A 16,184-nucleotide genomic window follows, 5' to 3' on the forward strand; every position below is an offset into this window, starting at 1 on the left:
TTCAACTATTTAAACTATTAAACAATCTAAAGCATTACCTTAATATTTTAAATAAATGTAATATTTTAATGCATTTTCAGATTATTATTTTTTAATTAATGGTTTAATTTTGTCATCATTTATTTATTATCATTAATTTTTAATTCTGCTTTTTAAATACTGAAAATCATGACATTAATTCAGAAGTATTTTCTTTATTATTTAATTGTAATTTCTTTATATGTGAGAAACTATAGCTACCTTTAAAGTATATTCATTAGAAGGTATCTTCATCATATTTGAGGGTTTAAAGTCCCCTGATCTAACACTTGTATTGGCCTGCTTCAGTACCTATATAGTATTCAGAGTTGGACTCTCTTTTCAAAAACTGCATAGCTGGTTTTATCTGTTCACTGGGCTTTTTGTGTGTGTTAAGGGTAAAAGCACAGCATGATCCAGCAGATGGTGCCATTTCAAATATTCCTGACTAACTTCTGTGAATTTCATGTAGACTTAATCATCAACAAAAACATATTATGACATATAAATCAAGTGTATCACTTTTTCTAAACTTTACCTCATGTTTGTTTTCACCAGGCCCTATTCACCTTGAGCGCAGAGACTGCAACGTCAGCCATGTGTTCCAAGGAGAGAAACTTGTGGGCGACCAGGAGAGACTGTCAACAACAAACCAGCGCTTCTTCCCAAAGGTGTGACCTGTTGCATCTTGCCTCATGCTTGAAGATCTAAATACAAAGTGTGTCTTTCCTAACTGAGCAGTGTTTGCTTTATCAGATAGACTGCAATCAGTTCCCAAAGCATGTGGACTGATCTGCTATCAGGACTTTGAGCGATGTAAAATTCGGACGGCCTGAACTGGCTGGATGTTTCTACAGCACGACATCACAGAAGCAGTTCACACCAAAAGAAGTGGACCGTCCCAAGCCAGCCATCTACCCACCCAGCAATATGCTGCGTGAGCAAGGTACTTTTGGGTTACTAACCTGCATTTTAACATTGAATAGTCACCTAAAATGACCTGCTCACATTAGATATTGTCAAATATTGTCAGGTTGATTCAGCCTTATATATAAAATATACTCCAAAAATAACATACATTTTTTAATGATCTCTGTAATATAATATTTATTAATATCAAATATTTCTCTGATCTTCTTATTTTTTAGAGCCAGAACGGATGCTTTCAACTACGCATACACATTTTGTCCCCCTGAACTCTAGAAGACAGGAACTGAGCCCTAGCCAGCTTCAGCAGGTAAAATATTGACATTTCACAGCAGATAAACTCCAGCTCACTGCTTTCACATTTATTCTGCAGTCCATGAAAAGCAAACATAGACATTGGTCTGTTTTTACACTGTCTTGAGCTGTGAGATGGGCCTTGGCTCTCCTGGTGGTGCTAAAGTTTGGTTAAAACCATGTGATGATAAGTAATTTACTTAAAAGTCTCCATAAAACTGGAACTGTTTTCCCACTTTGGGGAGTTGTACAGTATAATAGTTGTTCAGTTACCTTGCCAACATCCTTAAGGGCCAGGACACACCAAGCTGACAGTCAAAATTGTAAGGGAGCGCTGCTTTGTTTACGGTTCATATATTCGCATTCCTAGTTCACGTTCCCTTTTTTTTGAACGACGAATACAGACTACTGTCGTCTTCTGTTGTGGATGGTTATCATCTCTCACACAGGCGCAGAATGTACATGCTAGTTGGCCATCGGCTGTAGTTTTTGCACAATGTTTAAGCTTAACTTTTTTGCCCAGATGCAGCCGACGTGCTAGTTCGTCTCTGCTAGTTCTTTGACGTAGGTTTGATATAAGTTTACTAAGTTTTAGAGCTGATCTTGACCTTGTACTACTCTCTTTCTAGGTTAAATACAGTCATATCAGGCCCGAGCACAGCAAACATGACTTCAGGACAACCCACAATGAAGTTTTTGTGCCCAAGCCCTACTGCAAGACATCCCTGGACAAGCCACTCCAACACCACATCAGCCATATTCCATTTTAAGTTGAAAAACATATAAATTACATTTACAAAAAAAGGTCTCTAATCAAATGTATGGTTTATTCAAGTCTTGGCACAGGAAAATTAAACACAATCGACAAAATCCAGCTCCACTCCATCATAAAATAAGAGCAAATAGAAACAATTACTATTTGTTATTATTTAATGATGGACTTGCGTTTGTTGATCATGTTTAATGACAAACACCTGGTAATTCACACAGACTACCATGAAAATAGAATAGGAACATTTGTGCAGACCTTTTTGCTTTTGACTTTAAATATTAAAAACTTTCAAAGCATCACTTTTTTCTATGTATGCTCTTTATAGAACCTTAAAGGGTCCTGTATATCGCTTCATATATAGAACCTACGGCTCGTAAACATATTTCAGCGCTAAAAAAATTAAATAACCTGTTAAACACAAAAGTATTATACAAACATTTAGTACATTTCTCCTTAAAGGGATAGTTTGCCCAAAAATTACAATTCTGCAATTTACTCATCCTCTAGTTGTTCCAAAGTGTCTTTTATCTGTTTAACATAAAAGAAGATGAATATGGGTAACCAAACAGTTGATGGGCCCAATTGACTTCCATAGTATGAAAAAAAAAATATATATATTATGGAAATCAATGGGGTCCATCAACTGTTTGGTTACTGACATTCTTCAAAATATCTTTTGTGTTCAGTAGAAGAACGAAATTCATACAGGTTTGAAACAACTTGACAACTTTCATTTTTGTGTAAACTATCCCAACTATCCCTAAATTTGTATTTATTTTTTTAGTGATCAAATATTTTAATGAACTGTATAGGTCATAAAATTGAATAAAATATAAAAATAAATAAATTAGAACTAAATCCATAAATTAGTCAAGAACCTTACAGGGTTCTATATAGAACCTTTCCTTCTAAGACTGATATGTCCTTTCAAAATCACATCAAGATTTGGCACACAACATCATTACCTCCATAACCACGAGTGTGAAAAGTTTTATCAGCATAAAAGAGTGCTTTGTGGTGTGTTATGACAACAGAACATTTCCTACTTACAGATCAAATGTGTGTGTGTGTGTGTGTGTGTGTGTGTGTGTGTGTGTGTGTGTGTGTGTGTGTGTGTGTGTGAAAGCTCAAGGTTAAATGGCAATCCCCAGAGCTCATGGTATTAATGACTACAAGAAGTGTGTCAGACGCCGACCTCAAACAGCACATTTGGACCAATGTGTAAAATATCATGGGAGAGTGCCAGAGGTTTCCCAGTAAAATATGCTGCTGTCTGCCAGTGTAGGTCTGTGTGTGTGTACTAAAGTGGCATGATCCTCTACCTGTATTTAAACAGAGCCTGTGTGTTATCAAACCATGTTGGAGTAATAGTGCCGTGTCGAACAACCTTGCATTCTCGCACTCAAAACAACAAACACAAACTCTACTCCTGTTACAAGTTGTAACCTTGAACTTGAGATTTTTTTTACATAAACACCAGTTCAACATTTCATTTTTAGTGATGTTTGGAGGGGGTCGATTCTATGATACACCTGGTAGTATTGCCTTTGTAAATAGGCACAACACAATTAACAATATAACAATCATCATATAAATATCATGTATGTGTGTGGCGGGGGCTCTAAAGACAGAATTAGGCCTATTAAAAGTCCCACTTTGTATGTTTCAGTTTTAGTGTTTAGTATGTCCCTCGTTTTAATGACAGCAGTACTCGAGCTGCTTGTTTGTTTAGACAGACCTTTGAAATAGGGCAGAATATTAAATAGCCCTTTTCTAACTCATTATCTTATTTTCTTTGTTGTATAAATTGTTTTATTTAAAGGGTAACTCAACCCCTGGTCAGAGCCTGACTCCACCCACTCCACCTGAGACCCAGCAAGGGCGTGGTGAGCTGGTGCCCTCTTATGTCACAGGGCACCACAACTTCCAATAGGAAAATTCAACTGCAGTAGACACCGTTCAACCTGAAGAGGGCAGCACTAAGACGTTTCTTATACTGTCTATGGTTTTTACACCATATATTGTAGAATTAAAACACTTTATACCCAAATGTCAAAAAAATGTACTTGAATCAATGAACAGTATTAATAAAGCCCCAGTCTTACAGATCATTAACTAAAAAAAGTTGTTTTAGGGTTTAGTTACCCTTTAACGTTACCGGTTAAAAAAGAAAAGAAAAATAAACTAGATGCCTGAACCCCACTTAATCCCGGCAGCATTACAACAACAAACAGAAAATGTTAAAATGATTTAGAAAGACAAACATCGATTAACAACATTAGTTATTTCAGAGCCCGTCTATGGAGAGCCTGCATGGCCACTCCCTATTAAGTGCTATTGTACAGAATTTTGGTTGTAGTTCCACCAGAGTTCCACTGGGGGCGATCGCCCATGAGTGCAAAATGAATGGGAGTCTATGGAGCTAGACGGCTAAATTTGTCTTTCACCCGATTGCCATTGAGAATTCTCAGATTTGATTGTAGGTTTTGCAAGTTCAACATTTGTTATAGGTCGAAAGTTGAATGAACAAGTACTTATGTCCTTTCGATTTCTTACAGGTTGAGTTGTTGTTGCCCATAACACGCTAGCATTCTGCTAATGAACGCTGATTGGTCAGTGAAGGACTGATTACGACCAGAGATACCGCTTGATGGCATCGTGTGTGTGTGTGTGTGTGTGTGTGTGTGTGTGTGTGTGTGTGTGTATTTTCGACGTGGTCTTTTAAAACAACAAAACAAAATTCTTCTAGCACGTGTATTTACCTGTGTCAGCTGTGTTGTTGATGCCTGCAGAGCACGAAAGCACCAAAGTGACTGAAGGATTGCCGTAAAGCAGTATCTCTGGTCGTACGATGTATGACGTCATTGACATTTTAAAAGACTTTTTAAAGCAAATAAGTGACTCTAAAAAATCTAACACCCAGCAGTGTGTAATTTTTTTGCATCTCCTTTCGAATACAACATTCAAATTACTAGACAAAAAATTATATCCTGAGAAAAGTGGATTTTGAGGGGTATAGCTCCATAGACCTCCATTCATCCTGCACTCGTCCTGTGAGCGCCCTCATATGGAACCAGAGTGGAACTGCAACCAGTTCAGAAGCCGGACGTTTACTGAGAGTTCTCCCCTTATCTGGTTATTTCCATAGGTTATTTCCTATAGACCCTTTTCACATTTCCGGGTTTCTCGGAAGCGGAAGTCGTCCTATTTGGGGTAAAATTTGAACGTTATAGTGGTGATGAATGACAGACTGTTTACATTAAATATATTTTGTGTGTTCCTTGCTCATATAGCAAAAGAAAAACTCCACAATAGTGTTTTCACAACTTTCAAAAAGAGGGAAAAAATAGAGACTGATACAGGCAATCAGAAGAGAGAATGATGTCATTTATACGTCACTGCCATAATTTTAATGTGATGCAAAGGTAATAAAATACATAGTGTTATAAATGTACATACATACATATATATATATAAACTTTAACGATTTACGATGCTGATGATGACCGTTAAAACGCGTACAGGCACATAAAAGAAACGCAATGCGAAGAAGACCCGTTATACACTTGTCCAAAACATCTGCTCAGAGGCATGTTTACGTCAGATAATGGGCGTGGTTATAACCCCAAATAGGCGTGTGTCTCGTTCTTATTGGTGCACAATCGAAATTGGGCGGTCCCCAAACAACAGACCGAGTACATTTAACTTACTCTCGTTGTGTTGTGACTTGCACGCAGTTTGTGGGTTTTAAAAGTGAAAGGTACGTTCCTCTTGTTTTGTTTTGACCTTGCTGTATCACCTATGTAACTTAGTAACGTTTTTAACTGGTTAACTAAACTTTAATGACTGTAACGACGTTTGAATTAAATAGGCTAACGTATATTTGCATCTTGATGTCTTCAAATGAAGGATGATTTAAAAACGTCTCTAATCACAAGAGATGCACACATCGATTATTATTTTGGCTTAAACTATATTTTGTGCTTCATAGTTATGGCTTTCCAAAGCTTCAAACTCTTTGCTCTTGAGCTGGACGGTCCGGATAATACCGTGTACAGCAGTGGAGAGATGATCACTGGCGTGGTGGTCCTGGAGCTCAACCGGGAAATCAAAGTCCGATCCATGAGAGTGCTGGGAAGAGGGGTCGCCACAGCCCACTGGCTGGAAAACCGCAGTGTCGGCGTGAACACCGTTTATAACGACTACACATCCAAGACAACTTATTTCAGGAAGAGACGGCACCTTATCCGAGGTGGGTTTGCATGGATTTATCCACTCACTAGATATTTAAAGGTATGGTTCACTCAAAATTTAAAAACCCGTTTGAGTTTTTTTTCTTCTCTTTTTTTTCCCTTTTTTTTCTAATCTGTGCAACACAAAAAGAAAAATTATCTTTCTATGAACTTAAAATGAATGGTAACTGACAATGCTTGTCGTATCTTGTATCTATGTATCTTTAAAAATCATAAAACTCGTGCAGAATATTCCATATCATCTGGGGAAAAAATTAAGAAACGAAAGCTTTAGTTGTTATTTGTAGCTGTGTATGGCTGTAACCATAGAACAGTAGAACCAGATTAATCAGTCTGAATTGTGAACGAAAAATAGTTTTTTCGCTACTTCTCGCATGTATTATTTGACGGGAAGTTAGGGCAGATATCAGTGTTATCAATTAATAACGACGTACACAACACAGTAGCTGCTACTGGGTTTCCTCACTATCATATTATACAGTATGGCTCCAAACGGCTTATAGTGCGTTAGTCATACAAAGCTAACCATTTTTGGTTTCCAAAACATTCTGGGAAACATAGTTTCTGGTTCCCAGAACAGACCTCCTAACATTTTCTGTTGGATAGCCAGGAAAGTTTTCTTTACGTAAATAAAACATTCCCTGTTTGGAGGATGTTCCCCTAACATTCCCAGTAGGCATATGTTCCCAGAACGTTCTTATTTGGTTCCCAAAAAATAACCAAATGGGAACCATATGTGAATGTTTGGGGAACGTTCTGTGTTTGCTGGGTAAGGACCACTTTTATGATGATATTTATGCCCTTTTTAAGGCTTGACATCTTCAGGTCAACATTATTGTGAATAATAGAAAATGACAATGAAAGTAAGCCATACAGGTTTGTAATAATAGAGGGTGAGTAAATGGTGAACTGTCCCTTTAAGGCTTTAAAGCTCTTAAGTGCAGGAGAGGTTGTACTGTAGTTTTGTTGATTACTCTGGGCCCAGGTTCTTCTTCCTGACCTTTAACAGCTGGCACAGGAGTGATAATGCTGAGCAAGTGTGTGATGTGGTTAATTATTCAACTGTTTAGGTGGAATACACACACGACCAACTGCACTACTCAAGCCAAATGCCTCTCAGAAAGGTGATAAAAGCACTGCTATTGTCATTAAAATGAAATGCAATAAATGCCACTTATGGGTTGATGTTAATAGAACATAGCGATTTACAGGTAATCAGGTTATGTTTTACGGCTCTTATACTTAACTTAATATAACATGATAAAGATGTTATGACCTTCATTTCAGCAGCTTGTCAATTTCCATGAATACAGTACAATATGATATCACAATGTGAGATCTATTGTATGTAAAGTAGCTAGTTTTAAATGCATAAAATGTTGGTGTCAATCTGTATACATCTTAAAATGTAAATTTTTATCCAGTCCCACCTCAGATCCTCTCGATTGTTGCTAACAATTGTAATTATACTTAATACAACGGTATGAATAGACAATATAACTTCGACAACCGTTAAATTAATATTTAATTCACTGTAATGATATAAAAAAAAAAAATTTCCATTATTAAAATCATTTGTTTTGTGACGTTATATTTTATTAATTTAATATTATTATTATTATTTTTTTTTTATTTGTTTATAAATAAATTGTACATTTGACTATTTGCGCTCTCATTGCATACTGTCAGTCAAATCAGCTGACCAGGGCTTTTGGTGCACTCTTTCTGGGGTTTTTTTCTTTCTTTTTTTACTTTTTTCCTCCAAGTTATAAGAATATAAACAGAATCCACTCAGACGTGTCTTTTTGGTGATAAAGAGAAATGAGGCGGTGGATAGATAGATCACAGCCAATTTTTTTTTTTTTTTTGTAAGATACCACAACTGACAACGAAGAGTCCTTTAGGGAATAAAATTACTAATATCCATTTCAGAAACTGACTTGTATCTGAGGGTAAGTTAATCGGCCGATATTTGTGGTTATCTGCAGATTAAAGTTGGTTCTTGTGTGATATCAAAAATAGATTGGCAACAAATGTTATGCATTTTTGTTTTTAAAATAGTATTTTTTCCCCATTTGTTTACGTATCAATCATCTGGCTCCCTTTATATACGGTAATGAACAACCATAAACGGCACATGCTTTTACCATAGTTGCGGATATAAGGCATAGTTTTGGTAGCCTACGTGATTACATACCGCAGTGTCAGTTTAAGAAATTGTATGGCCTGGGTTGCTTATCGTTATCTAAATAAACAGCTTGTTTCTTAACAGCGCAGACGTGACAGTCCTCACGTAGTAATTTCCATTTAACACCACTAGGGGGCGAAAGATCCACACGGACAACTGTACGAGTCCCTAAAACTAGTGTCGCGAATCCTCCACAAGAGGGCGACGCGTGAACTTATTTCTACTGGCAACAAAGAAACAACTTGTTTTGCTCTTGAACCGTCTCAGAAAAGTGTGTTTGCACTTTTGTTTGACCACCTTTCGGCAAATACTTAGTTTGCAATTCATATTCTTTTTGTAGTGTCACTTTCTAGAGAGACTAAAATGATTTACTTTGAAATCCTTATTTATGTATATATATATTGTGCAAATTAAGTTCACATTTGCACATATTTCATAAAAATGATTGACAAGAAAGTAGCAGAAGAGTAAAGAATGAACCCGTTTTTGTTTTTGCTGAACTTCTTCACGGGGAGGTTCCTCATGGTTCGGGCATGCTCAGTCAGCTTGTTTTTGTCTAAGAACCTGTAAGCATCAATCATCCGAGCTCTCCATCCACACCCAGTTAAGATGTTTATGAGCAGGCAGCGATTCCTGCCATAGGCTTTACATAATAAAATCAGTGGGACCGCCCACACGAGTTAAAGGCCGAGCAAGGAACATGAACAGCTTCAGTTTTGTTTTGAAACTGAAGGAAGAACAGCTTCCTTGCACTTGAACGCACCCTCTCGCTCTTTGTTTGACTTTACACGTCTGAAGGCGACATATTTTAAAGGGCTGCACTTGGGAAAACTTTTGCAAGACCAAAGATGATTTTCGACAAGTTGAAAAAGTTCGACATCGTGTTTGATTCTCCGGAGATGGACTGTCCTCCGGTGTTCAGCAGTGGAGATGTTGTCTCAGGGAAGGTTGTGCTCGATCTCTCGGCGGAGAGTAAGGTCGACTCGCTGAAGTTGCATGCAGAAGGTTTCGCTAAAGTTCACTGGACCGAGTCTCGCAGCGCTGGGTCCAGCACCGCGTACACGCAGAACTACAGCGATGAAGTGGAGTACCTGAACCGGAGAGAAGTGCTTCTGCAGGCAGGTCAGTCATTCCCAGCCAGAGGCACTCGAAAGCCTTATTAGACCTCGTCTTCGATGCCCAAAACGCATTTTAAGATGTTTTGCGCGTGCAGAAGTGTCCAAACATCCCAGTTTAAACCATTTCCCACTGTTAGTCAAGCTGAGTAGACTCTTCAAGGAGTTCACCCCAAAATATAAATAGTAATGTTGTTGTTTCTCACATTATGTCGTTCTAAAACCGCACGACTTACTTTCTCACGTGGGACGGGAGTTTAAAAAACACATACTGGCTATTCTTTTCAGCATAATGAAAGTGAAAGACGACTGAATCTATCAGAAAAACAGTCTATTCTTATGTTGTTTGTGTGGGCTGTTTATTGTCTTATATTTAGTTAGTGTTAATAATTCTACCAGACGATTGATTAAAAAGAACAGAACTCGATAACGAATCATTCAGACAACCTTTTACAGTACTAGTAGCTAGTATAGCTGCATTCTTGTTAACTGCAGATGTCAAGATGGATAATACTTGGATTTGTCTGTTCTTCACTCAAAACATAAACATTTTTCCATATCATTTTATATAATACATTTTATTTTGTGTGGTGTGGGTTTAATTTGAGTGAGCTGGTACATGTCATAACAGCAGTTTGGTTCATTTGTTAACTAATCATTATGTGAGCAGTATTTATGGCTGCTGAATAAACTAATTTAGTTAACATTCAGGAGGCTGAAGTTGAATGAGAGAAACATTTTAGACAAAGTTCAACCTTTTGCCTTTAATAACTAACACAACCTGAAGGTTAATGTTTTTGTGACCGAAATCATCGTGATTTCTGGTATCAGCAGATGATGTAATATGTTGTCTCATCATTAAGCAATTTTGACATTACTGTCCTTGGTATGGTGTTTTATTATTTATTGGTGGTGCAATAATGTTTCTTTACCTTTGTTCCCCTCCAGATAATGGCGAACTGACAGTCCTGCCTGCCGGGAGACACGAGTACCCTTTCAGTTTCCAGCTGCCAGAGGAGTAAGTGTTGAAGTTTTTATTAGTCTTATAAAAATGTTATCAGAGAGCTTTATTTGGAAAGCTTAGCAAGGAAATGAGGGTTAATGTAAGTGTTTTGTCTGTCAGAACTCTAGTGACATCCTTTGAAGGGAAGCACGGCAGCATTCGATACTGGGTGAAGGTTAAGCTGCATCGCCCATGGGCCACCGTCAAGAAGATCAAGAAAGAGTTCACGGTTATCGAGCCCATTGACATCAACACACCTAGTTTACTGGTGAGCGCTCAGATTATCTGTTGCCTTGTCATTTTCTGTTCATAATTTTGGTTGCATGCGCACTAAATCAGACTTTTTACTTCAGGCATCTCAAGCTGGAACCAAAGAGAAGATGGCCCGCATCTGGTACCGCAACTGCGGGCAGGTGTCAGTCACTGCAAAGATCGACCGCAAGGGCTACACACCAGGTGAGGGTGGGAACCCACCGTCACATTTAAGACGTACTCCGGTTCTCACCGCAGAAACTCTTTAACATTTTGTTTTTACTCTCCAGGTGAAGTGATTCCAGTCTTCGCTGAATTCGATAACTCTACTTCTCGCTCCGTGATGCCAAAAGCTTTCATCACCCAGACGCAGACCTTCATTGCCAGAGGCACCATGAAGCAAAAACGAGCTGTGGTGGCCACATTGTGCGGGGACATAGTTGGCGCAAACCGCAGGGAGACTTGGCATGGCCGAGCCATCAAAATCCCCCCTGTAGGCCCATCCATTCTCCAGTGTCGCATCATCAAAGTAGAGTATATGCTCAGGGTGAGTTTGTTGGACCTTCGAGCTACTAAACTTTTGCCCGAGTTGCTTGAATGATTACTAAACCTCGCTTATTTTCGTAGGTATGTGTTGACGTTCCTGGGACGTCCAAGCTCTCCCTGGAACTTCCGCTGGTGATGGGCACCATTCCTCTGCATCCGTTCGGCAGTCGCACGTCTAGCGTCAGCAGCCAGTACAGCGTGAACATGGAGTGGCTTCGCATGGCCATCCCTGAGCAACCTGAGCGTAAGTAAACGCCCAACCCTGGGTCTCATTCTCTCTCATCAGCCTGAAAGCACCGGCATACAGTGAATTATCTGTCACTCACCTTGAGTCTTGTTTGTTTGTGTTTTTCCACAGCTCCTCCGGATTACAGCTCTGTTGTCACAGACGAGGAAGCGGTCCAGAACTCCACAGCAGGACAACCCGAGGAAGACCTCAGTGGCGTACTGCAGCGCTCCCTCATGGCCTACGTGCAGGAGTTTAGATTACGCCCACCTCCAGTGTACAGCGAGGTGAGCTGACGGTTACATGCAAGAACATATTTGAATATAAGACAGTAGTTCTCAATCGGATTTACTTTAAAACACGATTATACTTCAGAAGGGACCCAAAAATTGCTTATCGAACGAACAAACATGTTTTGGAAGCCTGTTTCCACCTCACAGTGAGATCTCACAACTTTTGCAATTGCAACTTTATTTCTCATTACTCAAAATTTAACTCACAATTTGACTCTTATTTTCTAACATTCTCTGTTACTTTTTTAGGTAGAAACTGCTTCTATTAAAAAAATCTTAAAATTGGACATTAAAATATATTAATATTTGACTACACACAATGGCACAAATTTGGCATCTTCCTAATTTGGCTAGTGACTTCAAAGTAATAAATTCATTTGCATGAAAATACTGAGTTTGATTGGATGTGCAGCCTTTGACATCAACTACAAAATATACAAGAAGCGTTTTGTCCCGTCTATAAGAAATTGATTCTTTCCCTGCCATCTGCAAGCCACTGTTCTAGGAATCTGGTATAGTTTTCGAAAAGCGTCATATTCCAAGTGTTCTGATCTGTTTTTTTGTTTTTTTCCTCATCACAGGTGGACCCAAACCCTCAGCCCATCAACATGCGTCCTCGTTGCATGACCTATTGAACTCTCTGCCAAGCTGAGCATCACGTGATGTTTGAAACAAAAGCCGAGATTTAAGTTCTCCTGGATGCCTCTCTGAGACTGAGATTGGTACTTGTTCCTCGTTTGAGCCGTTCGCATCTGCGCTTCCTGCAGTGGGCCGAGAGAGGAGGAGATGTCTGGACTAGGCAAGGCAGAGCGCTTTCAACAAACAAAGAGGACATTCAGTACCGGGGGAACAAAGGTTCTGCCCGTGTTTGTGTCCCAAAGAGGGATCAGAATCCGTTCTGTGCCTTTAACGATTTGCTGCCTGTCGCACTTGTATGTAGAATCAGGGAATTTTGGGCATGATCACTAGAGAATTATGGGTGGGAAGCCATTCAGAGATACTACCCATTGTGCCTTTCTTTGCTGTGAATGAGAGGTGAGTTCCTCTTAACTAGCTGCAGTCTGCCAGGCATATGTGATGCCGTCCTCTCCCAAAACTGTATCATCTTGTACGTCACATTTCATGTTGATATAAGCCAAAGAGATTGGTTTAATGTTCATGTGTGCACAGGTAATTCTATGCAAAAGGGAAAACCTAAAGCTTTAAGGAATAACGTGGGGGAAATTGCCAATGTAAATCCTGGAAGTAGAAAATCACATTCTCCTCCCTCCCCCCTCGGAGTGGGAAAGAACATCTCCGCTCCAATTTGACGTTGGTATAAGTTTCATCTGGCTCGACAGAGGTCGAGTCTGTGACCTGAAAGGTCTTAATGTCTTGCTGAATGTAATGCAAGGCTGAATGTGTCTGTATAACCAAGGATAACTTTTCTTTTTGTAATTTTTGCCAGTGGCTTGGCAGGGCTAGAGCAGCCCTTGACGGTTAGCTTTACAAATAATGCAACAAAAAAAAATAGAGACGTGTATCCAAGGTGCCTTTTTTTTGTTTTTGTTGAAATAACAATGAACGACTTACAGGGATAATGTCACATTAAGCTTTAAGCACATTAAGCTTTCCTAGTGTTGCGACTCCCTGAAGTGTCCTTGCAAACATTCCAAAAATACCACAGACTTGCTTCATTTCCAAATGATGAAAAAGTGTAACTTCAGGTTCAAAGACAATGATTGTTTATGGCACTCATTTCAAATGAATGTATTTTATAGATTTTGTTGTTGATGAAATTTGTGACAAGTATATTTTTTGTTAATCACTTTTAAGTAAATAAAAAAAGAAAAATAATACATATGAATGTGGTGTTTTATTTAATATGATTTTGGAAATAATTATAATATACATTTATAATGTTACTTATAGTAGTAAATAGTATAAGCAACATATTTGCTTCAGCTTATTTCAGAACAGCAAGGCCTGGTTTCACAGACAAAGCTTGGACTAAGCCAGGCGTAGCTTTTATAAATGTGCCTTAGTAATTCAGTAATTCAAACATTACTGGTTGTGAATCTTGAGACAAAACAATGGCTCTGACATATTTTAAGATATGCCAGTGCAAGTTTCTTTCAGTTAAAACAGCTCAAACATGCATTTTAGTCTGGGACTGGCTTTAGCCTTGTCTGTGAAACCAGCCGCAAAAGTTTTAGTTTGAAATGCATTACTCGTAAAGTGCATTCATTGCTCATTTACAATAATTTATCATATAAAATGTTGTTTTCCATTCAAGACAATGTCAGAGGTCTACAGAAGTTTTAATGGGGGTTGTGCTTTAACTATATATAACATAAGTGGAGCCTGAGGCACAGAGTGTCCTTTTTCCTCCTGTGTTGTTTTCTGAAATAGTTCTTTCAGTTTCATAACTCCTTAATCAACATTAAACATACCAAGAACAAAATCTTATGGGGGTGAGGTTAATACTGTATTTTATATCATGATTCAAGTCCATTTTTTATATTTGTTAACACTTCATCATATCTTTCATTAGAGTAATGCTTAGGTATGATATACTATGATGAAAAAATATATATATATAACAATACATCATTTATATATTTATTTACATATTTATATATAATTTATATAAACATGCACCAGCATAACATAGGCCTGACTGAGCTTATTGGATAATTTATTTTTCATTTTTTTAATTTAACAACTTTAATGATTGGTTACTGGAGTTCAAGTTAAAGAAGCAGCAGTCACAACTAAAAAATATAGGTTATTACTCACAAATATACTCTTATACAAAGCTGTTTTGCCTGGAATGGAACAGCTTAATCTAAGAACATATGAAAGAACAGTTTCTGCTGAAGGGGAATTGAAACACACATCATTGTAGAACTACATTCTTTCCATTAGTGGAAAACATGAAAAGTTTTTATAATTTAAACATGGCACTATCAGGGTCACCTGATCCTATAAGTATAACACATGGTGCTTTTTGTACGTTACTGTATCAGTAGGAACCCGTCCTGCACAGTAAAACAGGCGCATCACAAAGGATCTTTATTTTTCTCTTTAAAGACCTTTGAGCTTGTGGTTAACAAAAGCAAACAAGGCTGCAGAGCTACATGCCCTATTTTACAGTAGGCTAGATGTTATATATATAGCCTGCAATATACCTGTGTGTTTGTGTGAAGTTTCAGCCTCAGCACTGCTGATTCACCTTTTGATTTGACGTCCCTGTTCTTTTCTTTACAAAACACTTTTTAAACTGGGTCAAATAAGATATTCGATCACGGAAAAATGTAGGCGGGGCCAATTGATTAGATCATGACACAGACAGCAGGGCATGTTGACGAAAACAAGAGTTTTAGACATAGGTAAAGTTATTATTAATTTTTTTTACACAAGATTGTGAAAACATTTGAAATAGCATGTGTTGGTAAATCTTGCACAGTATAAGACGAGGCACGCGCGGTATGTCCTTGTGTTTAAAAACGCGAGAAGTGGCTTCACGGAATAGAAAATAATTCAGCTTTCGACATACGGTTTTTAAAATTGAACTGCTTTTAACTTAAAATGGTGTTCAAAAAACAGTGAATCGCAGCACAACGGTCAAAACGCGGTTAAAACCGGGCAGGGTAGGCTATGTCACATAACCTGCTTTCTGGAATACCCCAGAGGCTCAGATTGGAGTTTTGGAAGTTAAACAAGTTTTAAAGCAAACAGAGAATTTATTTCCTAGTATTCTACTGATGAATCTGTACACAGTATGTTTGGTATAAAATAAAACTCCAGTTAAACAGGTATACTCATTACTCAAGACATGGCAATAGTTTCTGCCTAAAAGTTTTGCTAAAGATGATAAATCTTTAAGCAAACCAGTAACATGCTATGTTTGCAATTGAATTATGCCTTAAATATGTTTTTGGCACATTCATCTTATGTCAACAGGCAAATCTGTCTAGAGAGAGCAAAAGAAAACATTGGAAATCAAAAACTACATTAGCCTACACTGCACAAACAAATCAGCAGTGATATTTGTGTCTATCTGTCCTTAGAGAGGCCTCCTTACATGGAGACATGACGTTCAAGGCTGTGCATCTGGGTGCGAGACCCTTGTTGACTTCACACAGGCGGATCAGTTTGCTGTGAAGCAGGGGACTTCATGGAAACCAAGGAAACTCAAGGGGGCAGATCAAGAGTCTACTATTACAGTCAAGGAATCTCCAAAAATATCCCGACATTCGCGCAGACGAAAAACAACAAATTTCTTGACCTTGTTTATGCCCATTTATGACTTAAA

General features: G+C 38.2%; 1 protein-coding gene and 1 long non-coding RNA gene across 3 annotated transcripts; both read left to right on the forward strand.

The window, feature by feature from the left end:
- Positions 1–574: 574 nt before the first annotated feature.
- On the forward strand, positions 575–2,307 carry LOC311074548. Its single transcript, XR_014604315.1, has 4 exons — positions 575–689; positions 775–964; positions 1,167–1,255; positions 1,869–2,307. It is a non-coding gene; the product is annotated as an uncharacterized lncRNA (long non-coding RNA).
- A 3,306-nt stretch (positions 2,308–5,613) lies between these two features.
- Positions 5,614–13,725, forward strand: arrdc2 (arrestin domain containing 2). 2 transcript variants are annotated; one of them, XM_084100321.1, is made up of 9 exons: positions 5,614–5,771; positions 6,003–6,263; positions 10,516–10,585; positions 10,691–10,838; positions 10,924–11,026; positions 11,113–11,369; positions 11,450–11,612; positions 11,727–11,881; positions 12,469–13,725. In XM_084100321.1, the coding sequence occupies exons 2-9, from the start codon at positions 6,005–6,007 to the stop codon at positions 12,520–12,522; spliced, it is 1,209 nt and encodes a 402-aa protein (XP_083956447.1). In that variant the 5' UTR covers positions 5,614–5,771; positions 6,003–6,004; the 3' UTR covers positions 12,523–13,725. The 2 variants fall into 2 exon arrangements, with proteins under 2 accessions (XP_083956447.1, XP_083956446.1); XM_084100320.1 differs by lacking the exons at positions 5,614–5,771; positions 6,003–6,263 and adding an exon at positions 9,049–9,574.
- The last annotated feature ends 2,459 nt before the right edge of the window (positions 13,726–16,184 follow it).

Source organism: Abramis brama (assembly GCF_963993115.1).
Source record: "Abramis brama genome assembly, chromosome: 23".
Lineage (NCBI taxonomy): Eukaryota > Metazoa > Chordata > Actinopteri > Cypriniformes > Leuciscidae > Abramis > Abramis brama.

Excerpts from the sequence above, each read along its gene's own strand:
- arrdc2 (XM_084100320.1), top strand. The coding sequence starts at position 9,301 with ATGATTTTCGACAAGTTGAAAAAGTTCGACATCGTGTTTGATTCTCCG. Across the intron at positions 11,370-11,449 it reads AAGTAGAGTATATGCTCAGG|GTATGTGTTGACGTTCCTGG; the intron begins GTGAGTTTGTTG and ends TTATTTTCGTAG. Across the intron at positions 11,882-12,468 it reads CACCTCCAGTGTACAGCGAG|GTGGACCCAAACCCTCAGCC; the intron begins GTGAGCTGACGG and ends TCCTCATCACAG.